The sequence below is a fragment of the Ostrea edulis genome, chromosome 3 (genome assembly GCF_947568905.1).
Source record: "Ostrea edulis chromosome 3, xbOstEdul1.1, whole genome shotgun sequence".
NCBI classification, from domain to species: domain Eukaryota; kingdom Metazoa; phylum Mollusca; class Bivalvia; order Ostreida; family Ostreidae; genus Ostrea; species Ostrea edulis.
The window spans coordinates 5,937,302-5,951,716 of record NC_079166.1 but is presented as its reverse complement, the minus strand read 5'-3'; the positions used below and the strand labels follow the sequence as shown (position 1 = coordinate 5,951,716).

Here is a 14,415-nt window from a genome sequence, read left to right as displayed (position 1 = left end):
GAAAACTCACATCTTTTAATGATTTCGATCGTTGATGACGTAGCCATGTTAGGAAGCCAGCTAATTTCGAATCCTGGTTCATTTCAATACTTACAGAATAACGTCTAGATGTGAGCAAATATCCCCATATATTTTTTATTAAAATGTTTTAGATAATAAATAAAAAAAGGGTGAATCTGTAGCAATATTTTTTTTCCAGAGAGTTACAGTTATGCAGCTACAAAATTGGATCCCCATTCTTTCGAAGCTTCCAACTTTCGTTTGAACTAAATTACACACTCTTTCATTCTAACCATTCCATTTACAAACCTGATCTAAATAAATGATGAATTCTATGTCGTAGCAACACATGAAGTCAAATAATGCTCATGTGCAAAGCTAAAACTCTTGCCTACGCGGCATTTCTTGTCCCTGTTTCCCTTTAAAATCATCAAAACTTCGCATTTTTGTCTACTCTCTAATAACTTTAATATGTAGCGATAACAATTCCTTTTTTTCCATTTTCAAATTTTCCTAAAAGTTCTTAGACGTTTTTCAAAATCCACATTTAGGATTTAATTGTTATATAATAATTATGGCTTTTTTTCAAAATTGATTTGGACTCACGTTAAACCTCCAATTTTGGTCATCCAGAGTTTATTTTTCAGTAGCTAACGGATGCAACATTTAATTATATTTACTATTGTAGAAAGACTACATAAATGTTTTAGTGTAGACACATACCCAAATACTTCCAGAAGTTGACTTTTAACACTGCGAGAAAGTATGTTATCAACACTGGCCCTATAGATATATAATTGTACATGTATTTCCAGTGGTGTTAAGGATACGGCTTTAGTGTCTCGCCAGAAAAAAAGTGTCTCGCCAGAAAAAAGTGTCTCACCAGAAAAAAAGTGTCTCGCCAGAAAAAAGTGTCTCACCAGAAAAAAAGTGTCTCGCCAGAAAAAAGTGTCTCGCCAGAAAAAAGTGTCTCGTCAGAAAAAAGTGTCTCGCCAGAAAAAAAAGTGTCTTTGCAGAAAAAAGTGTCTCGCCAGCATGTGGTACGTGTTGTTTAATACGATTGAAGTAATCAAAGTTAACGTATCCTTCCCCAAAATATTCAACGTAATCTGTCAAGGGTTTATGAGAAACGTAATTGAATTGCGCTCGTGAAGACGAATAACCCAAGACGCACCACATGTAGCATTAAACAAACCCCTTCTGGAGTCAGGAATTATTTCAACATGATCAAAAAAAAGCGGAAAACATTTTAGAAACAGAAAACAACCAAATTCTAAGATTTGAAATTTAAGCTTAGCATAATAAGCTTAATGCACGTCAATAAATACATTAGACATGCGCCTGGATCTCGAATTTCACGGATGAATGCACAAATACTTGAAACAACCATTGCAGGAAGACTGCCACTCAATAGCAAGAAACAAAATAATCCATTGCATGATTTGCAAAATTAAAATTTATTTTGAACGTCGTGATTTGTAAAATGTACAATTACTATAATCGATTATGCAAGCATATTGACACAATCATGGTAAAGAAAGCAGAAAACAGCGCTCGTGCAGGTTTAGAGTGGAACGTTAAAAATATAATATATACTACATTACGTTCGTGCATAAACTACGATTATGGAAATTGGAATACAATAATGATACATCACATTTAGATAAACGAGGCTGGAGGAAAGGGTACGTCCCATACTCTATAATTAACAGCGAAACATTATTCAAACATAATTAAAGACTTCCGTGTAGAAGCAAGCATATCAATCAGCTACACTGCATTGTAACAACATTATCACACCTAATCATTAGAAGAACCAGCAAACAACCGAAATACAGGTACACGTCCAATGATAATCAAATGATCTTCAAAATTCACTAGGGTACTGTTGCTGTAAATGATCAATTCTAATACAAAACTAAAATACAGTTTATTCAGGAAGTGTACCCCCCCCCCCCCCCCCCCCCCCACAGACTCCTTAATATGTTAGGGAGAAATTTCATATTAGCTAAATCAACTACATCTTTCAAACATGTCGTAACATTCTCCGTAATAGAAAGTGGAATAGAGATGAGTGCACGTGGTTTCTTTTATGCGGTTGCCATTTTCTTCCCAAAAAACTTCCTCTCCCTCCAGTACAGTCTGAAGGACCTTGGCTTTGTAGATAGAACCTGCATTAGTGGGGTCCAATATGTCTTTGTCGATGACGACCAAGTCTGCATCTTTTCCTACTTGAAGAGATCCAACACTTTGTTCCTGCCTCATCGCATACGCTGCATTGATGGTGTACATTTCTATAGCTGATTTGATGCTGATGGACTGGTGCTCTCTAGAAATGGCATGTTGGAGACCAATGAATGGATTAAGATCGCTGACATCCCAATCACTGCTCAACGTCACCATGGCACCGGTGTCGTATATACTCTTCACGGGGATAAAATTGTATGCTCTATGGTCGCCTACTAACTCTGCAATGTGATCACGGCTTGACGGCAAAGTAAAGTTCCCGGCGACTTGGAAATCGGCAATGACATTTAAATCTCGGAAACGATCGATGTCCAATGGGTCAACTTGTTCCAGATGAGTCATCCGGTGACGAGTGCCGTTATGTTGAGAATCACGGAACGCATTTAGTGCTTGGTGTACACCACGGTCGCCGATAGCATGTATATGAAAATCGAACCCCTTGTGTCCGGCAAAAAGTTGAAGTTCTCTTACATATTTAGTTAAACGCGCTTGGTCAAAAATGTTCATGCCTCTGTTGTCAGGTATACCCGGCAGATGCAAATTCTTCACATACGGTTCCTCCATGGCAGCCGTTGTACTATCTAATAGCCCATCCATGTACACTTTTATTTCGTTTTTCTTGAGAAAGCAGTTTGGATTCTCCGGAGAGTACATGTCCTTCAGCTTTTGGATCTGATAGTCATCATCCTTTTGTGGATATGCCCACAGTCCAAGAACGGCGCGAACTGTCAGTTTGTTTTCGTTGCATACTAAATCCCATGCTTTGTCGTGATTCCGACCCCAGAATAATCTTGCGTCACAAACTGATGTTATGCCGTTAGCATTCAATTTTTTAAGACCATGCATTAGACCATCATAATTAAGTTCCTCCAACTCTTTAGTTGGCTTCAAGGCAAATTCCATTATTGATATACCTTCATCTTCGAACAAAATCCCATTAGGTTCATTTGAATTGTGTTCTCTCATGATAACACCGCCTGGTCGTGGCTTGGTGTCTTTCGTGATATTAGCTCTTCGGAGTGCCTCGGTGTTCACCCAGACTGAATGTGAGGTTTCTTCCAACATTACTACCGGGATATTTGGTAAAATCTCATCGATTATTTTCCTTGGAGGTCTTCCACCCTTGTCAATGTGCCTCAATATACTGGAGATAGAATGCCCTCCCCCTAAAATCCACTCCGTTCCAATCTGTCGTTTTGCGCAAGTTCTGAAAATGTTCTTCATCTCTTCAGGGTCTGTGTTAGGCGCCAGTGCACATGTTGAAGCAACCTCTAAAGCCGATTCTAATGGATGAATATGGACATCATGGATTCCAGGAAGAACAGTGGATCCCTGAAGGTCCAAAACCGTACTTTGACACGTCAAGTATAGCAGCGCTTCATCCGAAGTTCCAATAAACCGAATCGTCCCGCCCTGCACCACGAGAGCTTCCGCTGGCGTCTCATCCCAATGCTCGCCATGGACGGTGTAAATTTTCCCATTGATGTAAATTGTATTTTTTGCATTGTAGCTGCGTTGCTCCATTGGTTCCTGTTGACATTCTTTCTCAGCACCGAGTAAACATTCAATTCTCTTTAATAATTTATGTTTATCAGAGAGAGAAATGCTTTTTCCTGCTGCGAATCCAAACAAAATCAACATAGGGAAATATGCCACAGCCCTCATGTTACTTAACTCCGTTTACCAGGAGAACTGTCTTCGCCTTTGAATCGTCGGGGAAAGCATTCAGGTAGATTTTTTACGGAAACTCAAAATTGACAAATTCTACACGCTTTTTAGTGTAAATACAATAAATAAAAACAAACAAAATATGAAGAGAGAGAGAGAGGGGGGGGGGGGACTAACTTCACACAGTGAATGCAGCATGAACATACATGCACGTGCATTGTGACCTCTTCATTATGAATGCATGCATATGTATGTCACACTGAAATTAACATGAATAGCTTTGATAAGAATTTACCACGTGCGTGCATTGTATCTACTTTGTATGCATATGAACTGGAAACAATTACAACATAATTAGGAATTTCAGCTCTTATGTATGAAAGTAAATATTTACTCCTAAAGTAAGTCACTGAATCAATGAATATGTTTATCTATTATAATGGATTCAAAATATTGAATTGATACTTTCATCTTAAAAGTAACTTATCACAGTAACAGACCGCCATGGTGGCCTAGAGATTAGCCCGTTCGAATCCCGGCCGCGACAGGCCTTAGTCGTTAAAACAGGTAGTGACAGTTCCATTGCCAATCGTTCGACATCATCTGTGAATGTCACGGATCCTCGAAGATGACCTTAAAAACGGATGCCCAGTGTCACAGTAGGTATGGTACGCTAAAGAACCCTCACTCCTCAATGGCCGTGAGCGCCGAGCAAAGGCCTAAGTTTGAAGCCCTTCACCGAATCAATGAGTGAAAAATTCCCAAGAGAGACATTAAACAAGGTGTACAATCAATCAATTAAGGTAACATTCGCACAATATAACATTTATCTACATTGTACGTCATGGTTTCGCATTGAAATACTACATGTACTAGATGGTAAATGGTAATGGGAAAGGAGCCCTATAATGATCAAGATGTTTATAAAAGTTTTATTTTCAATACCATATCATTTCGCATTTAAATCATTCGCAACAGTGTTTATTATAGGAACCAACGTGTATTCTCCAGCTACACAATGCGCATGCCTAGCGAAGAATAATGGTGATTGTGCAACTAAGGTATTTTTCTGTTAAAAAGGTACATTATGTGTGCTTCTAAGCTTTCATAGCAGATAAATGTATAGCTTTATAAAATTATTGTGATTTTTAACAACACCCACTTTGTCCCTGCTTCAATGCGCACAGGTACTTGTAGTTTTAAAACTCGATCCCCTGACGTAATGGAGGTGAAGGAACGCATTTCGACTGACTGACGTGCAGAGAACAGGGTATTTAGTTATCGAGAAGATTCGAGAGTATATGACAAATAAAATGTTGTGGTTTACGAGATTACCTTTAATATTTCTATACAAAACACATTCAAAGTGCAGTCGCGTTTTAATAATTATTCACAAATAATTCCTTTGTCGACACTCAGTAGGTCTTGTGGGTCTATCTACCGGCAGATGAAAAATTACCCAAGGTAGCATTGATAGTTGACCAATGGAAAATCTGACCACAATTTATAAACAATGTGTAGCTAATATGGCATACTGTAGAACATGGGTTAGAATGTTATTTGCTGAAATGCAACAAAAATCCATGCATTACTATAAATAGTGCATTTTATTCCAAACAATACCCATAGCTTTGGGAGTTTATGTGAGCCAACATCACATTCAGGCACGTAGCAAAGATTTGTTCACGTGTAAAGTAAGATATATTCGTGATTATGTCCCTTCAAGTTTTATATAGTAGCAGAGATTGGTAGAGCTTGAACTAATGAATTATAGTGCTTGACTACTTGGAACTGACATCCCTTCTTTTTTTGTTATTATTTGCTGAAGAATTTTTAGACAATCGTGAACTCAGCTTCTCTCCTGGCTGCCCCACCCCACGTAATGATACTGGATGTTTGTCGGTATCCTCGGATATGACCTTAAAAACGGATGTCCCAAATCATAGTAGGTGTGGCACGCCAGAGAACCCTCACTGCTCAATGGCCGTAAGAGCCGAACATTTGTCTAAATTCGTCAACAAACGAAATCATCAAAAGCTGTGAGTTTTCGGGTCGTATGGGGCTTTAATGATGAATATTTGAAGGTATGTTTGGACACAAGTATAGTAGGAAAATAATTATGTTAAGAATATTTTGATATTAAATTTATGCGACAGCAACACAAGAATACAACAATATCGGGCCTCAACCGTGCGCAGCTTTTTGTGCGCCGTAAATCGAAGGTTTTTATAAGGGGTGGATCTGTAGCTCTCTGTCCGTCACAATATTTTTTCAGAGAGCTACAGTTCTGCAGCTAAGAGACCCCTAATATTATCATTACGAAAACATAGATGATGCGTAGTCGAAACTTTATGCAATATTTCTGTAGAAAGTCTTTTAACAGGTGTAGTGCTCGTAACACACTGAACTATGGTTAGAAAATGATCGAAAGTGATTTCATTGAGCGACCAAAAAATTAATAGTCAATCGCGTCATCACCAGCATTTATTAAAGATGAAAGACCTGTACTAGTTTTTAGTTGGAATTTGATCATGCAAGTAATTCAAACTAAATTATTATTATTTTGTTAAGAGAAAAATAAATAAATTCAATGTGTGGGTAAAACAAAGCGTCAATTGAGAGGTTGTTCATTTAAGGTCAGGCTCTGCCAACATTATAGGTATCACATATGAAAGGTCCTTAAACCACCCTTTTTTTCTTGTTTCCCTGATGTGTCTGAGTACCATGTATTTCAACAGCAGTGATGCATTATAGTTTGTATGTAATGTATTTAGTCAGATACCGGTCAGTGACAGGAACTATAACAGTCTCCAGAATTTGTACGGTTCATGTGGGATATCTGTGTAGTTTCCTTTACTCCACCGTGATAAGCTGATGCTGGTACTGTTCCAACAGCGTAATAATCAACCGTTACACTCAGCTGCCTCCGATCCCGCCAGCCAGAACAATAACCGGAAGTTTGCACTGTGGTAATACGCGGACACGTGAAAGGACAGCTTTACCAGAGTAATACAGACCCTGCATATTCCTATCTGTAACACTCAGTGGCAGGAACTCTTACGTATTGATTTTCATTGACGATCAGTTTTATATAGTCAGCAAGTGCATTATTGAGTTTAAAAATTGCATCCATTATAAACATTCTTGACCTCTGAAACTTGACAACTTCTGCATGAGTTTAAAATGTACTAATTAGAGTTCATTCATTTAACGTTTATTTCAATAATACATTACATGCAAAAGCCTATCGAGTTATAACAATAGAGTTAGGTAATCAAAAGCATGGTGGGGGTACATTTATTGTGTGCATTCACGTATACAGTGTACCATACACACTACACGAGAATGGACTATACCACAAACGTTAGATATCAATGCAAAGGGTCTTTCCAGATTCTAAACAATTAACAAAACCTCCGACATTTAATAATGCAGCAGTCAGTTTAGATCGTCGTGAAGCTCTACCTGTCAGCTGATATCGTATTTACATTGATTACCTGCATTTCTAGCTCAGTTATCAATTGAAAGCTAGCTATGCACTGGTTAATGTACACGTATCGTTGACTAGGGTGCTGGTATGAGTGGGTTGTTGGGAAGTTCGCGTGTCCGAGTGACGACCACCTTGCTGTCTAATATAATTATACGTCTTCGGCTCTTTACAATCAACACTTTAAAATTACAATATTCTTTATCTGTCTTTACAATCAACACTTTAGAATTACACTATTCTTTATCTGTCTTTACAATCAACACTTTAGAATTACAATATTCTTTATCTGTCTTTACAATCAACACTTTAGAATTACAATATTCTTTATCTGTCTTCATTGTGCTTACAAATTAGCGTGATACCTTTTTATAAACACAGTTTTAATTTTTGGTATCCCTTTTGAGATAGGTGCCATTAATTAGAGGTCATTATGCATGCAAGGTGAAGATAACGAACAGTGATCAATCTCATAACTCCTACAAGCAATACAAAATAGATAGTCGGGCAAACACGGACCCCTGGACACACCAGAGGTGGGATCAACAGCATACCTTTCCAGAATATCCATCACTTTGCTTGTTGGTCTACTGTACATGCTGATTTAAAATGAACGCTTGAAATCGCGATAATTGTCTGAGGTCATGTCGAAATGTTTACACTTGTATACGGAATAACGGAATAAAATAAAATTGACATAGTGTGAATCGGTGGAAGGACAATTAACAATTTCAAAACAAATGAATTTTAGATAACCCAATGTATATTAATTAGAATTTAAAGATATAGTCACGCACTCCATTGTATGTATTGAGTACTTGATTGTTTTTGTTTCTTGTTATATGTGTGTGTGGGGAAGGCGGGAACGCTATAAAAAGATTTATTATACAGCTAATAAATAGTCTATTATAAAATCTGCGTAAAATCTAGAGAATGTTAGCGTTCAATATCCTGAGAATTTATTGAACGGTAACTTTGTATTGCGTAAATTGTGTGTGCCCGAAACATTCCGAGTATGAGTGTTCGATATTGACGGTACCGTAACGACGTAAGGTGGCAGGGGACAGTTTCTTTGGTTTTGAAACATGTGGATAGGGGGTATACACCAAAGTCAGATTATGACAGACTAATGAAAAATCATATTTCCCTTTTATGTCAATACTTGTATTTCATATTAGTGTAGTTAATAAATTATGACCCTAAATTACATGTAATCTATAAATACTGGTGCTGGTGCACAAAACATGCTCTGAGCAGGTTCCCCTTTTTTGCTTTGATTTCTCTCATTTGGGCTAATCCGCACCACCCCCACACCATCACAGTACCAAACATGGGGATTTAGACACTGTGCACAATCAAGAACCCTATCGGCCCTTCTCAAAAATCTACCTCTCATATGGGGCCATCCACCTTCCCTCACAGCTACAGACCTTTTGCTGGACCCTGCATGTTTTCACCGGAATTTCTTCAGCAACTGACCACGTGTCTTAGTTTCGTATTTGCACCCATCTATATGCTAGGAATCATGGTGACACCTATATGTTGTATATCAACATTTTTATGAAGCACTCAGCTACATTTGACATGCATCCTAAAATTATTGTATACATTTTTACACATGTAATATCACTTCAAATATGGGGTATTTGACCGGACCTATAGTGCGAAAATGTCCCCTGCTACCTAAACAAGCCAAAATGACAGAGCCGGTATTTGATATCGCATTCATTTATTTAAACAAAATGTTCTACTGTACATAAATTATGATGTCTCCATTCACAAACTCACTTTTCCTCATGCATTGGTTTAATATTGAACAGTTAAGAAATGCATGCTGATATTGCACACCTTCACCTTAGAGGCCAATATTGATGAATTCTCGTCTATTTTGGAGTACTTTGAGTAAAAAGGGATATATTTTAACTAAAGACTTTAGCTATATAATAAAAGGGTTATTGTACTTATATTGGTGAATATTGGCACTCGTTGGTTGTCAAAATGCACTCTCAAGCTCGTGCATTTTGACAGCCAATGAGTACCAATATTCACAAATATAAGTTCAATAACCCCATAACACTGCATGTATTAAACAGATTAGTCTAAAATTATGGTTGTCTTTGAATTGCAATAAGATAATATAAAATTATCGAAATATTTGCATCGTGATCTTGATATATCATGATCTCTTGTTTTTAATTGTCTGTATGACCCTTTAAAATCAAAACAAATCCATGGATGCAATTGCAAAGTAATCAAATATATTAAATGTTCCTGTTCCGAATTTATTACGAATTCCTATATTTAAATGTACGCGTCAATGCCAAAACATGATTTAAACTTCCTTGTTCACATGTCCACAAACAAACATGCTGGTTTTTAGCATGGATGGATATGTTTCTAACCGCGTCTTGTGTATACTACTAACATCATGTGCAGGATTTGTTTATTGCTCACCTTATATTGACACTTTTAACTACGGTGCGTATGCTGAGTGGAAGCCTTGCTACAAAAACTGCTCATGTTTTGAGCAACATCAAGGATTTGTGAAGGTGGACTGCTCAGATCGACGTTTGGAACGAGTTCCATACCTGCCTCCCACTGTGATTTGGCTCAATCTGAGAAAAAACTTGATTAAAAGTTTATCGTTCAATTCGGACAACGATGAATCGGAACATCCGAACAGACAGCCGTTTGATGGACTTCGCAATTTACAGTACCTGGACATCTCCAGCAACAGTCTGGAGAATGTGGACCCTGGTGTTTTTAAACCTTTGATATCCCTGGTGTCTTTTAATATGAAGAATAATTCTGTCAAACTAGGAGAAAACTGGGAAAAAGTGAAAAAAGTGCTTAATAGTCTTAAATCGTTAGAGGAACTCAGGATCGATGGAATTGGTAACGTTTCATTTGCGGAAGGATGTCCCGGTCTTAGCAATCTATCCCTGCTGGATATGTCTGGTTTAACGGGAATTTGTGAAATCAAAATAATTCAACGTGACTTCTTTCTGAATACTCCATTTCTGAAACATCTGGATATATCTTCTTGTAAAATCCAACATATTGAAGAGGGAGCTTTTGGATTCTTAACGAAACTGGAAACGCTACATATATCCTACAACAAAGAATTAGGATTTGCTTCTCTTCCAAATATCACTTATAACATGACACATACATCTATCAAAAGACTTTATTTACACAACATTAATTGTTTGACTGGGATAGGAAAAGAATTGTTGACACATCATGTTGTGAACTTGAAAGAAACGCATTTACAGGAGCTTGTTTTATCGAGAAATCGATTAGAACTTTTGGAGAGAGGGCTGATAGGTTGTTTGCCAGGTACATTGCAAAAGCTATCATTAGCTGAGAATAAACTTCTGTTAGGTCCGTATCTCATGGATTTTGTCAACTTTCACAGTTTGAAAATATTCAACATGAGCCTGCGATTTGAACCGCCTGTGTACGAGACTGCAGTTTTCGAAGTCTGTTCGGAAAACGAAGATGATATAAATGCTCAAAATACCACACTCCTCCGACAAAATATTGTAGACGACAACTTTTCAAAATTCTTACGCTACTTTGGAAATCCCTCTTTTACTGTAGAATCTAAATGGAAACCAGTTTTCTTTATTTACCTGCCAGGGAATTTTGAGACTATCTATGCAAATGCCAGCAGATTATACTCCTCTTTAAACACATTTGGATTGATTGCACCCAAATTAAAACACATGTTCTTCCAAGATAATCTGCTGTATGAATGGAAGGGAACTATATACGGAATTCAAAACGTTACCCATATCGATCTCTCCAATAATTTTTGTACCAAAATGTCATCTGACTTTTTTCTTCATGCAACAGGACTTTTGCATCTCAATATGTCAAGAAACTCGATAGGAGACAATTTAGAAAGTGATTGGAATGGTTTAATCTTTAGAAAGTTGGTTTCACTGGAGATCTTGGACATAAGCTTCAATAGCATATTTGATATGCCACATTTGCTCTTCATCAAATCTAGAAATATAAAGATTCTAGTGTTGAATAATAACCAGCTCTCTGATTGGAATGTGCATGTTAGACATATGGTCTACCTCCAACATCTGGATTTATCTAAAAATAGAATTGATTCTATCAGAGATAGTATGAGGGAAGAACTGTCATTTTTGATGATGACTAAAAACACTTCTATAGACCTATCAGATAACAATGTTGATTGTTCATGTACTAATCTTCCCTACATAGAATGGATGGTGAAGCATAAAGCAAACTTAAAACGTTTTGGTGACTATGAATGCGCTATCAAAAGTAAGAACATTTTCAATTTTAGAGACCCTAAGACATCTCTGGAGACGTTGGCAAAGGAATGTGCATCTTACACGATTTATTACATTATCGTGTCCATTTCACTAACTACTGTGATATTCGTGTCTATTGCTGTGGTAGTCAAAAGAAACATTTGGACTATAAGGTTTACGATCTATCAAATGAAGCAAAACCTGAAGAGAGGAGGTCAATATATGCAAATACTTTACCAAAGAAAGCGATCAGATTATGCCTTTGACGTATTTATTTCATATTCTGCTCGGGATCGAGGATTCGTCATTAATGATCTCGACGAAAAGTTAAAAGAATTGAATCTTCGTACATGTATACGGGAGAGGGATTTTCTGCCTGGTTGGGACAAAGTTGACAATATCATGAACGCCATAGAGATCAGCAGAAAGACTGTATGTGTGGTATCTAAATCGTATTTACAATCCGGCTGGAGGGACTATGAATTAAACATGGCGAAAATAGAGGGGATAAAAAATAGAGGCGGACTTGGGCACCTGTTTGTAATCATCCTACCGGACACGTTTGATGTTGATAAAAAATGCCCGAATTCTCTTAAGGACTTAATCAGAGAGGATTACTTTCTTCGTTTTCCTTACTCCACTACAGAAGAATCAAATAAAATTGAATTAGAGGAGGAAATAAAAAGGTTCTGGAATAAATTTTCTGAAGCAATTTTAAATGGAACAAATAATACATAATATCCTTTCTTGATTTCTTGAAGAACAAGACATGCTGATAGCGAAAACAATTCATGAAACATTAAATATAATGAAATGCAAATATAGATTTACAGAATGTAAATGTAATTTCAATTGATTGTACTATTTGAACTGATTTGGGTGTGAATGGTCGACAGGGGATGCTTACTCCTCCTAGGCACCTGATCCCACCTCAGATATATCCAGAGATCCGTGCTTGCTCAACTCTTTATTTTGTATTGCTTGTGCGATTGAGATTGATCACTGGTCGTTATTTTCGCCTTTCATCTTCATATCCACAACTTGTGGCAATAGTTTAAAATAAATGTTCTGGAGATTTATATAATGTGTGTTGTTTAGATGGAACAACAATGCCTATTATTCTGTTTTATTTTTATTTTTTACTTCTTTTATTTTTGCATGACATGTTACAGTGTGAAGGAATGATATGAAAAATGTTTAATATTTATCTAAACATATAATGGTGATTCCGATTTCTTATTAATGCAATGTGTATTGAATTGTATAAAATTATTGGCATCGATCCTATTTTCAGAATTAATTTAGGCAATATAAGTTTAAAGCGAAAATAGATACTTTGTCATGCGTTGTCTGAGGGTATTCAAATGGAACGAAGAATCCTCGATATTCTCTTGTGTTCCCATCGTGTCATGCTGCTGCATAGAAAAGATTATCATATTGAACAAAAGACTTCCAATTTTATCTTTTTAGAAATATGATAGATATTAAGCTGGATTTCGTCACCACATGTATTTCATGTTTGGATAGTATTGATATTTTTGCGAGATACACTTCGGAACAGAAAACATAATGTGTGTCATTTTTTGCTGATAATTACAAACTGTTCTGTTATCGCGTTATCTGTATTGATAGGTTGTGATTATTACTGATATTGTTTTTCTGTTGATGCTGATTATTGCTGTTGTTGCTGAGAATTGCTGATATTTACTCTGGTTTGTGCTGTGGTTTCTGATATTTATTGATGAGTACTGAGGAAGATATTGTCGGTACTGAGACGAGCTGATAAACGCTTCGGCTATTGGTCGCCTTGTAGATGTGGAAATGTGACTGGGTATGAATAAGCATGGTTAGGGTGGTGTTTAAAATCTTTTCTTACCCCCCCCCCTCCCAATTAATCATCATATGCATGAGAAAGGGGCCCTTGTCTTTCAACGTCACAATTCGCAGAAAACGACGTCAAAGTTCCTGAACTTATAACGTCAAAATCGCGGCAACGTGGGTACGAAGTTCTAGATAGAGATTTATTTCTACTCCTCCACACGCAGTTTACTATGAAAAATAAGAGAATGAAAAGGAACACATAGGCATTGGCATAGGTAATACGTACAGATATCTAGAAAAATATCATAATTACAAAAGAGATTTAGAAACAAATGGTTCATCTTTTGCTTGTAAATATGAATAGAAAGAAAATTTTGCATGACTTGCTGTACTTAATAAATTTCTTTAGAAGTCAGTTTCCGACTTCGGAAATAGTTTCTACAACTGTTAACTTAGATAAAGTTTCCGAGAGTGGAAACCACACCGAAACTTGTAAAAGCTTATGTATACAATAGTTATATTTCATTACAGTTCTCGTTATGCAATGTAGCGAATCTTGACAATAAAGTACTTAGTTGCACTTTATAATGCAGTTAAGCATGCCATCGTGAAGAGTTGCTGTTCAGACCATCGTTTATTTTCAAAAAATATATTTATTTCTTTACATTATACTTTAATTTTTGTCGGATATTCCCAGCCGTTAAAGTACACGTACTATATTTGTTGAGATTCAGACGCACACTATTCACAAATGCATCACATTTATGAAGAAATTGCTTTCATTACAAATTCCAACGATATCAAAGGCAAACACATTGGAAATGTAGCTATAATTTAACACTGCACAGATCCCAAGAATGCTACAATAGTTGTAAATGATGCAAATTGTACCTTTCGGAC

At 36.8% G+C, this 14,415-nt stretch overlaps 2 protein-coding genes across 2 annotated transcripts; one reads left to right on the top strand and one right to left on the bottom strand.

The window, feature by feature from the left end:
• Positions 1–1,438: 1,438 nt before the first annotated feature.
• LOC125677410 (uncharacterized) lies at positions 1,439–3,976 on the bottom strand. The gene has a single exon (XM_048915457.2). It carries the CDS (start codon positions 3,910–3,912, stop codon positions 2,014–2,016), a length of 1,899 nt encoding a protein of 632 aa, XP_048771414.2. The 5' UTR covers positions 3,913–3,976; the 3' UTR covers positions 1,439–2,013.
• Positions 3,977–9,727: 5,751 nt separating this feature from the next.
• On the top strand, positions 9,728–13,022 carry LOC125677264 (toll-like receptor 4). Its single transcript, XM_048915270.2, has one exon. It carries the CDS (start codon positions 9,769–9,771, stop codon positions 12,430–12,432), a length of 2,664 nt encoding a protein of 887 aa, XP_048771227.2. The 5' UTR covers positions 9,728–9,768; the 3' UTR covers positions 12,433–13,022.
• The last annotated feature ends 1,393 nt before the right edge of the window (positions 13,023–14,415 follow it).

Coding starts and splice junctions, on each gene's coding strand:
- LOC125677410 (XM_048915457.2), bottom strand. CDS start 3,912: ATGAGGGCTGTGGCATATTTCCCTATGTTGATTTTGTTTGGATTCGCA.
- LOC125677264 (XM_048915270.2), top strand. CDS start 9,769: ATGCTGGTTTTTAGCATGGATGGATATGTTTCTAACCGCGTCTTGTGT.